The 13,033-nt window shown below is 38.1% G+C and overlaps 1 protein-coding gene across 1 annotated transcript in view; it reads right to left on the reverse strand.

The window, feature by feature from the left end:
- spen (spen family transcriptional repressor split ends) overlaps positions 1–13,033 on the reverse strand; it is a 575,365-nt gene that overhangs the window by 201,588 nt on the left and 360,744 nt on the right. Inside the window, exon 8 of the mRNA XM_090382996.1 lies at positions 7,606–7,843. Coding sequence (XP_090239122.1) covers positions 7,606–7,843 — 238 coding nt within the window. The remainder of the gene's footprint in view (positions 1–7,605; positions 7,844–13,033) is intronic.

The following is a 13,033-nucleotide window of genomic DNA, read 5'->3' on the forward strand; positions in this document are numbered from 1 at the left end:
AGATACAACTTAGAAAGGAAATTCATCAAACTGAAAACAGTTGGTAAGTACAGAAGAATTTATAAAGGGCACAATGCGACCAGCATTCTCCCAACCATAATAACAGCTTTGACACTGGCAATAGATAGCCAATGCCCATGAATACAAGGCCTCGGTGGTGCAATCCAGCATGCTCTTTACACAGCAACAGCATCACTCTACATGTTAGATATAGGACAGCACAGTCAGAAAACATGGCCACTTCTTTTCACAGGAGGAAGATTCTTGAGAGGGAATCTTCCTCCTGTAAAACATGTGTGCACATGAGCCATCTAAATTCCTAAGGAATTTCCTAAAATCCTCATAAGCAAGTCAGACAAAAGATATGAAATAGTCACACTGAACAATAATGAGCAAAATTTAAGAGCCTTTCAACATGAAGCTGCGACATTGCAATACTTGAAAGAAAGATTAAAATCACCCTCAAGTAACTCTTCAAGGAATACAAAGTAAAAAAGGCCTACGTGCTCTGGATTCATTATGAAAAATTATTTTGTTTCTCAGAGCAAACTAAACATAATTACAAATTAATAAGCTTTCGGCTGGGAGGCAGCCTTCTTCAGATTGAATACACGAATGGCAGTTGGAATAGAGATGTGCACTGCCAGGATGGTGCGTGATGCGCGTGGTTAATTGTTTGTTGATGTTTGTGGCTGTGACATATGGTGGTGAGACGTGGCCAGCGTTTGTCTATGGATAGAATTACTGCCTCTGTGATGGGGTTAACTTGGCAACCACTGTTCCTGTTCAAAGAGGCATCCGAGCATTTTATATTTAACGATTCCAACCAGATGCGCTTTAGGTAATGGTGGGACCTGTCCACAACCATTACCTAAAGCGCACCGTTTGGCAGATGTAGAACACTCAGCTATCGCCGAGCATGTCTGGACAACCCGCCACGACATCGACCCACACCGCGATGTCGTGGTTGTGGACAGGTCCCACCATTACCTAAAGCGCACCTGGTTGGAATCATTAAATATAAAATGCTCGGATGCCTCTTTGAACAGGAACAATGGTTGCCAAGTTAACCCCATCACAGAGGCAGTAATTCTATCCATAGACAAACACTGGCCACGTCACCACCATATGTCACAGCCATAAACATCAACAAACAATTAACCACGCGCCTCACGCACCATCCTGGCAGTGCACATCTCTATTCCAACTGCCATTCATGTATTCAATCTGAAGAAGGCTGCCTCCCAGCCGAAAGCTTATTAATTTGTAATTATGTTTTTAGTTTGCTCTGAGAAACAAAATAAATTTTCATAAGGAATACAAAATCAAAATCAACAAATAAACAAAAAACAAAATCTCAATTCACAAATAAACAAAATCTAAACTCAAAAACTACAATCCCCCAATCTTTGTCAGTGTTTAAGCAAAAAAAAAGGAGCTCTCCATAAGAACCACTGTGAATGGCAGTCACCATTCAGACCAACATATTTCAAAATGATCTGTCAACATACTCAACAAATCTATACTAAATATGCTAAAAAACTTAAACAGATTTTCTCGTTATACTTCAACATGTTTCCATGCAAAAATGAGATATGCTAGCAAAATTTCAATACTGAAGTGATATTCAACAACATCCACCTCATCACTACCAAGAAACCCTGGCAAAAATAATCATTTTTCATTATAATCACCAAAAAATATATACAAGCTCCTGCATATATATCTATAGACCACATTATTACCCTCACGGACATCACTGGAGGTGATAGCTATTTTCAACTCCAAAGACAATTCTTACACAATGCATGTTTCAGCATGCAGAAACCCCCTTCCACTTGTTCCCTTCTGGCAGATAATACAGCTTACTTTGAAGCCAAAGCCCGACTCCCCCCCCCCTCTCTCTCTCTCTCTCTCTCTCTCTCTCTCTCTCTCTCTCTCTCTCTCTCTCTCTTGCCACCTATTTCCAGAGTAACTGAAAACTAAAGAAAATATCATCAGCTTCTATACCCCACACTCCCCAGTATTGGACACTAAGGATTCCAAAATTAAGCTGACATTTGAGTGCCAAAAAAAAAATTCACACAAGTCAGTCCTATAGATATCAAAGAGAATGTATATAGGATGATATTCCAAAAATATCATATCAGATTGGAAAGACTGATGGAGAGAGTAATGTGACATCGCATTGCTTTTATGAGATTTTTTTTTCTATCAACCATACACAGTCCCACAATATCAAGTACAGAACCCCACAAATTTATAATAGAATACAGGTAACCCTCGTATAACACAGTAGTTAGGTTCCCATAAAATCTTGAGCAGTGTGAAACTGTGTTATATGGGACTAAGAATCGGTACATAAAGGGAGATTATGTTCCAAGAACTAACAAAAATACACCATTTTGTATAACTATCAGAAACTTAATTTTTATTAAAAATAGTAACAACTGAACAAATGTCTTACAAACTGTGATACATAACAGGGTTGTTAAAATTAAAGTATCCCTATGTAGAGGGTTCTGGAGCGAGTTCTAAGGCTCGTACTGAACAGAAATTTGGACAACAGGTACAATAAAGAATGCACTTACCATTTATTGGGAAAAAAAATTTGTTACAAAATTTGTCACTGTATGGCGTGTAACTATTTTAGTTACAATTATGCAAATAACTTACAATTATGCATATAACTTATGTTATTTGCATAATCGTAAGTTATTGCCACAGCACCACTACTCAGCTCTACTATACTATATAAAAGCAAAGCAGTCTCTTCAAAATAATACAATAGATATTATTGATATAGGCTACAATATTGATAATATTGATATAGATATAGGGTACAATAATATTGATATAGGCTACAATAGATATAGCCTGCACACTATAGCAGCAGTGCCAACAACGCTGCAGGAAAAGGTGCTATTAGTGAAGCTATACTATTAGAACAGCAACAATCTGGCTGTAGCTTTCAGAAAATTCCAGCATCAGAAGTGCATAAGGCTGTTGTGCCTATGACTGTTTGTCCTGTCCACAAAATGATTGCTAAATTTGAAGCAGCAGGACACCTTGGTATTCAACCAGGTAGAGGTTGAAAACAAGTGGACTACTCTCACGTTGAAGATGTGGCTATGGCTGTCGTGGATTTATCAAGTCAATCTCCATGTGGCAGCGCAAGTGTACCAGCTGTTTCTCATGAAGTTGACGCTGTAGTAGTAGTAGTAGTAGTAATAGTAGTAGTAGTGGCATGTGATGCAAGAAAGCAAGTGTATGAGCTTATGCAGCATCAGCCAAAAAAAAAAAAAAAAAAAATCACACCATTGCCTCCAAATGCCTGTCCAGTTCCTCCTTAAATTTATTCAACTTATCAACTTCCACAACGACAGATGTAAGTTTGTTCCAGCAATTAACCATCCGCTGGCTAAAGGCAAATTTCTGCACATCTATTCGACATCTGTCTTTTCTTAATTTGAATTTATGTCCCCTTAAGTTCGTAATCTGAACAAGTGGAAGGATCCCATCAGAATTCAGCGTGCTCAACCCATTCAAGGCCTTATATATCTCAATCAGATCACCGCGCAGGTGCCTAGTCTCCAGCCACTGCAATTTGCAGAACTTAAGCCTCTCTTGGTAAGAGGATCCCTTCATTCCCCTCACCAATCTTGTTGCCCTTCTCTGTACACGCTCAAGTAAATCTACATCATTCCTAAAATGAGGCCTCCAGACCTGTATGCAGTACTCAAGGCGTGGCCTGACCATTGCCTTATACAGAGGGATAATCACCTCCTTTTCCCTGCTAGCAAAATTCCTATATATCATTGACAAAACCCCATGACCTGCCCTGGCAGCCTGTCTGCATTGCTCAGAAAACTTCATATCTGACTGCACAATTACTCCCGGGTCTTTTTCATTTTCTACCACCTTAAGTGTAATACCACACAGTTGGTACGTTTCTCTGGGGTTACTTCTACCCATATGCAGTACTTTGCATTTGTCAAGGTTAAACTTCAGTTGCCACTTCTTAGCCCATCTGCCCAAATTATCTAGATCCTGTTGCAGTAGTACACTGCCATTACTGTCATTAACAACCCTGCCAACCTTTGTATCATCTGCAAACTTCGACATTCAGCCTGATATACCTTCATCAATATCATTGATAAATATACAAAACAACAGTGGACCTAACACCGAACCCTGTGGGACTCCACTAATAACATTAGTCCACGAAGAGCAGCACCCATTGATTACCACCCTCTGTCTTCTCTCACTTAACCATCCTTTTATCCATTGTAGCAACTTACCCTTAATACCATTCTGCTCCAATTTGTACAATAGTCTTCCATGCGCAACAGTGTCAAAAGCTTTCCTGAAATCCAAATATATGATATCAAAATTATTTTTTGCATCCAGTTCCTTTGTAACCACATCATAATATCCTATCAAATTTGTCAGACAAGACTTTCCCTTAACAAACCCATGCAGTGTCTGAATTATTGCTGCAGTCTTGTCTCAGTCTTGTATTCCACTGTAAGGCTAGCAATACGTCAGGTGTTGCAGTACTATCCTTACAAGATGCACATGCTACAGCAGCTAAACGAGGTGATGCAGATATTCGTTTCACATACGCACTTCAGTTTCTGGCACGAATGACAGTGGGTATCACTTGGCCATGGAACATCCTTTGGAGTGATGAAGCCCACTTCTGCTCAAATGTACAAGTAAATACGCACAACTGTCGCATTTGGACAACAGAAAACCCTCGAGTTATCCAAAAGGCCCATTGCATTCTCCAAAAGTGACAGTGTGGTGTGGATTTATGGCCACATTCAAATGAGCCATATTTTTTTGAACAGGTAATGCCCACTGGACCCCACACCTGTTCCGTCAGTGGACAGCGATATTATGAAATGTTGGAAAATTTCACAACACCAGAGCTGCAACAACATGGGTGCCTTCAGGATACCATATTCATGCAAGATGGTGCACCACCCCACATCCACCGTTTTGTCCAAAGATTGCTAAGGCTACACTTTACAGACGAACGGGTCATCAGCTGCTGTTTCCAGACACCTTGACCACCCCAATCACCGCACCTCACCCCATGCGACTTCTGGCTGTGGGGTTTTTTGAAGAACCAGGTGTATCGGGAAGGATGTCAAACTCTGGCAGATCTGTAGGAGCATTAGATGTCATGTGCTGGCTATTCCAATTGGCATGTTATGTTCTGCTGTAGAATAAATTTTCTGTTTATACTCAGGGATGACCAAATGGTCAGAGGAGTTCATAAGATAGACAGAATACAAGAAACAGCACCATATTCAGCAGTCACGGGCTTGAAACCCGGTCACTCAAGGCACGTGTACTTATGCACCCGTGCGCCTGGCCACTAGGTATTTTTAATGCCGCCGTAGCCTGACTAGGCTACGGCGGCATTAAAAAATGCTGTTCTTCGAATGGAAACTGTTGTTGACCAAAATGGAGGACACACTGAACAATTGTAGCGCTATTCAAGTGATTTGTATTGCCAGAGTGCCATATAGTGACTGTTTTTTTATTTTTTTTTTTATAATAGATGGCGAGCGCGTTCTTTATTGTACCTGTTGTCCAAATTTCTCTTCAGTAAGAGCCTTAGAACTCACTCCAGGGCCCTCTACATAGGGATACTTTAATTTTAACAACCCTGTATATGTCAGTAACGTATGTTCATTTAATTTTCTTCCTCATCGCTGCTAAGCACAATCAAATGAGAACGTTTTCTCTGTTACATAATATCTTCACCTTCTGAACTTTCTTCTGCAGCATCTAGATTTCGTGTATCTTCTGCTCACTTTAAAAAATCAGTAATTTGGGTTTGTTTGCTTTTGCTTAATAGATCTTTGTAAATTTCATGGTATGGCACTAAGCATTTTTGAAGCTCCCTTTTGAACTTTGTGCTCCTTTTTGTCGAAGGATCCGCATTCAAAAAATAAGATTCTAATTGCTTGGCTAAGTTGATGCCTTTCCATATATGCTTTCAGTGTAAAATTTGTAAGTTCAGAATTTTCATCTGCACTATCATGCTCTGAATTTATTTGGTTTACCTCTGATGCCATTTCCACCAAATCCACTTTGCTAGCCTTTTTTTCTACAAGTAATTCTTGAAAGTCTTCAGTAATATCATCAAAACCTTCCCATCCCGCTGACTTCGCAAGTTCTACTGTTGCACTGATTCCATTTCTGCCAGTTCAACCATATTTCCTGAATGGACTGAATCTGGCCATACATTTTTCCAACACTCATTTAATGTTAAATGTTTTACTTCTTTGAGCGATATAGCTATGATTCCGATACAGTCCACAATTGAAAAATCCTCCATCACTTCAATAGATTCGGAATCAATTTTTTTTCAAAATCCATTGTAACGATTTTCTGATGTAATGAGTTTTAAAGGTTGTTGTTGATGTTTTTAGGAGCATTAGCAACTAAGGCCATATTGCTCTGGGGATATGCGGTAGCTATTCCCTGACCTTTCCGCATCCTCTGTATGTGGTGGTCAGTTTTAAAGGTAAAATAAAGAAGTTGTATTAGGTGGTAGAAACATTCCTTCAACGTTTGGATGACTTAAAAATCTTTTGGATGGCCTAGTGTGTTATCCAATAGTAATAAAACTTTGAAATCTAGATTTTTTTTTCCATAAGTTCAATAGCGCAGAACCTAACATGCAGATTTCCCAACAAAATAAAATACTGGGATTTCCTAAAAAAATTTTTTTGCATAACGACTAGCGAGCCAAAAGCTGGGATTCACAAAAAGGAATGGAAATGTTTAAAAATTAAAAATGGCATCCAACACAATAGCACAGTTTTTCCATGCACAAAAGCTCAAAAATACCGTATTATGTGAGGTTTGCCGCAATTCTCTAACCATATTAGAGCAAAACCATGTTGGTCGAGGATTGCCACAATTTATCAGTCGTGTTAGAGCGAAACTGTGTTGTATTAGTACCATGTTATATGGGGTTGCCTGTACTTAAATATAGGAGTGTCAAGAGCTAAGGACCCACGGTGAATGTGCAGGATGGGTTCCCCTTGTGTTCATGAATGTGTTTGTGTATGTGTGTATATCCACAAGTAGATGTCAGGGTTAAGAGCAGCAACAAGTCAATTCTAACATAATAAGTCAATAACATAAAAAAATTATAAAAAAAAATAATAAATAAAACTATTTTAATATTTTCAAGTTCACTTTTTTTTTTTTTTTCTTTTCTTAATAAGCTTTAGTTCAAATTGGATTTTTAAACTTGATATTATATTTAACTTGCTGTTTTATTTATTTATTTATTTTTTCTATATATTTTTTTTATCCTTCTTGGAATAATGGTAGATCTTACAATGTCTCTGGGTTTCTGATGTGGTATATTATACTCCCAAAATGGAAAAACAAAGTACAGTAAATTATGATGCAGATCTAATTTTTATAATTATGCAGAACAGTTATTAAGTATTAAATATTTGAAACCGACTTAATTTGTAATAGTTACTGCTACAAAAATGTTTTCTGTACTTCGTATTTTTATCATAACCATCCCCCCCCCCCCCCAACAATTTTTAACTTAAAAATACTCACAATTATTTCCCCAAACTGTTCAAAATGTTTCCTGAGTTCTGCAGTAGTGATATCCTTCTCTAAGTTTCCAATAAATAATGTCCTTGTTGCTTTTGGGTGATATTCATCTAGTTCTGCTTCCAGTGGTCTAAAATCATTGTCTTCTCCATCAAGTCCTTCATGAGCTGTTACTTCAATTTTACAACCAAAAAATAATTTGTCCTTTGAAACCTCAAGAGCTTTTTCTACATCTTCGGGCCTAATAAATAATGATAAACCAAAGAGGTGAGAATGATAACCATTAGTATAATTTAATAAATATAGATAACAATATATTTAACAGATGGCAATTTCCATTAATCATCTCATGAGGAATCATCAGTATTGTAAATGACAATACTGATGATTCAAAATCAAATCAAATAGGACAAGCCTCATAAAGTTGGCTGAAAGATCATGAAGCATTCTGACAGGAAGCAAAGCAATGTTCCCACTATTACAATTACAGTATATTGCCCAACTCAATAAAAGTTTCCTGAACAATCAAAAAGCATATTAAAATTATCAATAAAGAATAACAAACTATTCCACAATAGCAGTTTTAAAGGAATTCTGGACCCCTTATAAGCTGCTACTGAATACCCTACAGGTTTACCAAATAGCAGCAGTTAATCTCTTCTTTTTATCAGGTACATATGTACAAATCTCTATATATGTATTTATAGAAACTAGAAAGCAAGGGTAGGTATTTATTATGTTATATTCAGTGTAAGGGCCATGCTTTCTAACATCAACAGACTAATACTATGTAAAGTATTGTGCAATTCACTGAAAATCTAATTCCATGATGTGTATCACCATGTTGTTCCTAATCACATCACATCTAACAGATACAGTCAAACTGTACATCATATAAATTTTGGAGCAAGTACAATAAGGTTTAGAATATGATGCTCAGAAAAACATTTCTGTGGCCACTGTTTCTACAAGCATGAGAAGGTTCCAAGGTCAGCAATATTTTATGATTTCAAAAGTTTTTACCAAGAAATGCAGACACAATAGCTTGGAATTTGTTTGTGCATAGTAAGGTTCTGAAGAAAAATGAGATAACAGTATAGTTTGATAAAAATACATTTTTTACTATTCATAATGAGTTTGTTAGGAACAGTACAAGGATGGCTTAGGTAAGGAACTGGTTAACAGAACAAGGTTATCCATGAAAGAAGTTTAGCAAGCCCTGGAAATTTGCTTGAATAATACAGTTTTTTCAGATACAGATAAAATATGCACAAACAAGATTTGGGGGATAGCTATGGGTTCACTAGCGAGTGACACTATTGCCCACATAACTGTGGATGAATTAGACTCATGCATATTTCATAACTTCCCCACCAATCCTCCATCCATTTGTATGTGTAAGCATTTCTTGGATGATGCTTTTGCTGTTGTTTGCAGCTAAAGCATCATCCATAAAATTCCATTTACTGTGGAAGTGAAATGGATGGTTGTCTCCTTTCCGTTAGGTATTAATAAAGTAGATGTGTCAATTTATTAGCATGGCTGATGTTCAGAAGCATAAAATGAGCAAGTTTAGGATCTTGTTAAGAGAAAATTTACTCGTTGTTCAAATAATGAAGAGTGCAAATTCCGACAGAGCGAGATTGATCCTGAACTTAATACAGCAACATTTGGGGAGCTTTCTCATTTTGAGAGAAATTGACTACCTGTAGCCAGTTCAATGTTCTGATCTAACACCAATAAATGCCTACCTATGAAGGAATGTCAAGGAGACAATGTACAGACTTTGTTGAGAAACTGTTGATACTAAAAGTAAATAAGATAAGACACCTGGGCCGACAAACTCTATCCAATAATATTAAAAGCAGTATGAAAAAGCAAATTATTTGCTTTGGCAAATGTTCAGCCATCATTATAAGAGCAGCTTTGGGTTTTGAGACAAGTCTGTATACAGAATGGAGATGTTCAAATATCTCCTCTAATTTGGGAGGAGGGGTTGATGTTTTATGGCAATTTGGCAACGTAGCCCACGATGCACCAGGTCCAAGTTTAAAGCAGTAAAAAGTCACAAGTCATCACGTCAAAAAATATATAACCAACAAAAGTGTTAAACATTAATAAAAATATGACTAAATGAAATGTGTGCATGCATGTGAAAATGATATACAATGGAATATATTTATAGTTTTTAAAAATCTAAAAATTTATTAAATATTGTTTGGTTGGATAAAATTGGACTCGGGTGTATGTGGCTCAATTAGACAGTTAAAACCACTAAAATATAAAAATGGTGTCACAATACTCACAGATAGGAGTGCAACAGCCCTCAGCAGAAAAGAATGCATAACAGGAGTGTGTCCAATGCAGAGGAGTTGAGCTAAGAAAACTTCTTCTTTGTGATTCCTGCACAGAATGGACTACCATGGTTTGATTATAGGCTTTATCTGATGTAATTTATTTGTAATCTTAACAATCCATGGGTTAAGAATGGTTCAGATCAGGGGTGGGCAACTTTTTTCGTCAGCGGGCCAAATGAAATTTTCGTATCATGATGCGGGCCGAATGGAATTTTCGCATCATGATGCGGGCCAGAATAGATTGAACGATTTAATAAAAAAAATCAGAACCTAAAAAATGTTATATTACTTGAATTACCAAATTATTAATGTATTTTTAAAAAAAGTAAATACAATATTTAAATTTGTCAGAGCTCTATCTGTTTTGACAAAATTTTCAAAGTATTTTGTTGCTTATGCAAACCACATTTTAAATTTTCTGCTTCAATTTTCATTTGTTCCGGTGAAAATAGCTTATATTTAATGAAATGTTTTTTTTTTTGAAAAATGCCTTTTTAGATTATATTCTTTAAAAACGGAAATAGTTTCGTTACAAACCAAACAAACAGCTTTATCGTCTATATTTGCAATTAAATATCTGAATGTCCAATTATCATTGAAAATGCGGCATTCAGCATCAATTTTTCTCATTTTATGGGCTATAAATTATATTAAATTAAAAATTGTAATAATTAGAAAAGGCATAAAACATAAAATATCTCGCACCAATATTATTTTTTTCAATAAGAAGTCAAACCCAAAGGAACTTCGTTCGATCTATGCTACAATAATAATTAGGAAATAACTCTTTGACGCTGCGTAGAATCACTTGGTTACTGTTGTACTGGCCACGATTCCCGATTGAACCGAATTAAGCCGAACGTTTACGGCGAGTGTAGTCAGGTATGGATTTTCTATATTTATGCATTTACCGAGGGGGCCGGATTCAACATCGTCGTGGGCCGGATGTGGCCAGTGGGCCGGCTGTTGCCCACCCCTGGTTAAGATTATTCATACAAGTTGCTGATTTGGCTGCAGAATGAGCCAAATCATTTCCCCTAATCCCACTGTGGCTAAGGATCCAGCAGAAGTGAATATCTAATTCACATTCAGAGAGAGAGAGAGAGAATTCCGTTTAACCCGAAACAGATGAGTTGTGTCTCCTCACTGATACAGACTGTAATGTACTTAATGAGTCTTTATATACACTGAGTGATCACTGAATTGTGACCATCCCATATGAAAACTGAATGCGACCTGCTGACCATGTGAGGTACGAGAGTGCGCAGTTAGACGACCTACGTAACATAAGGTGTCAGTGATTCAGTAGGTAGTAAAATTTCGAGCGTCATGGGTAAAAAGGAAGGATTTATCAGACTTTAATAAAGGACAGATTGCGCGTGTTCAACAAGCTGGTACCTCAATTTCCCAAACAGCTGAACTGGTTGGGTGTTCAAGAGCCGCCGTAGTTAAAGTGTACCACGACTGGCATCAAAATGGTCAAACAACAACCCAATGGCAAAACTGCAAAGGTCAGCGAAAGGCTGATGTTAGAGGTGAGTGCCAGGCCGACAACTCGCACAGGCAAACAGACGCAGCACTGTTGAAGAGTTGACTACTCGATACAACATGGGCCAACCTGGAACAATATCTGGCATGATCATGCATTGCACGTTCACACATATGGGGTATACCGGCAGACGACCCTTATGGCATCCTCTCCTAACCAAGGTTCACTGGCATAAAAGACTCGTCTGGTGCAAAGAGCATGCAAGTTGGACATTAGAAGAACTGGAAGAAGGTGTCCTGGTCGGATGAGTCACGTTATTTACTCCATACCATGGATGGTCGTGTACTGATTTGGCATTAACAACATGAGACTCTTCATCCATCATGCATGGTATCAAAAGTGCAGGCCAGTGGAGGTGGTTGTATGGTGTGGGACATGTTTCACTGGCAGGAACTTGGACCCCTGGTGCATATGGAACAACGTATCAGTGGTCTCCACTATCATCAACTGCTTGATGACTGTGTACACCCCGCTATGTTACACTTTTTCCCGAATGGTGATGGTATCTTCCACGATAACAATGCGCCAAGCCATTGGGCACTTGTTGTGCAGGAGTGGTTTGAGGAACACAGTTCTGACTTCCAGCATATCGACTGGCCTCCAAACTCCCCTGATATCAATCCCATAGAGCACTTGTGGGACACTATGGAAAGGCATATCGAGTCTAGATACACCAATCACCTCCATACCTGCATTGCTGACTGCATTACACACAGCTTGGTTGGCTATACCTCCCAAACGCTTCCGACATCTTATTGAATCAATGCCATGTCAGACAGCTGCTGTACTGAGGGCAAAAGGAGGACTTACAAAGTATTAGGTAGGTGGTCATAATTCAGTGATCACTTGGTGTATAATATAATATTGGTGAGTGCTTATATCATCAAAAGGTAACTCTATAGTATAAAGCTCTGAAGTGTATATACTGCACTCATGAGTAATCTGCTAGGATAATGTCTGTCTGGAAAGAAAGCAAATAAGTAATTCTGGCTTTGAGACACCAGTGTAAACTGGCAAGAAGTCTGCGTATTCAGTGCAGCGTGCTGATTGAGCTGCAGGTAGACAGAAGATGGGGTACATGTAAGCATGTATAGTATCTTATGTAGATCATATCAGACTTCATAGTTCTTAAGGGAGAAGTTGCATGTTGGGACATGAGCATGCCCTGGTGATAGGGCAATCTTATATACTGTGATGTCTCGGAGTGAGATACCAAAAAAGGGCAACTGGCAGTCTGACGGGTGTTATACAAGTTTTCCATCATGGCTCAAAAAAATGGATGCTGGATGTTCTGGCAGGAATTTCAGCACAAAAGCATACTTTTAGGACAGCTGCTTCTGTCAAAGCAATAAAAGATGGCTCATTTGCTTCCAGGTAGAAACTCTGAACAGAAGATGTTTGAAATACTCCAGATAGCAGAAAAACTGACAACTTGATGGTAGATGGGATTAAGCCACTGAAGTACAGAATTTTTGGCACATGTACACTGAGTGATCACTGAATTGTGACCACCCCTATTTTTCAT

This window comes from Mastigoproctus giganteus, chromosome 10, assembly GCF_048544385.1.
Source record: "Mastigoproctus giganteus isolate SK-2022 chromosome 10, ASM4854438v1, whole genome shotgun sequence".
Lineage (NCBI taxonomy): Eukaryota > Metazoa > Arthropoda > Arachnida > Uropygi > Thelyphonidae > Mastigoproctus > Mastigoproctus giganteus.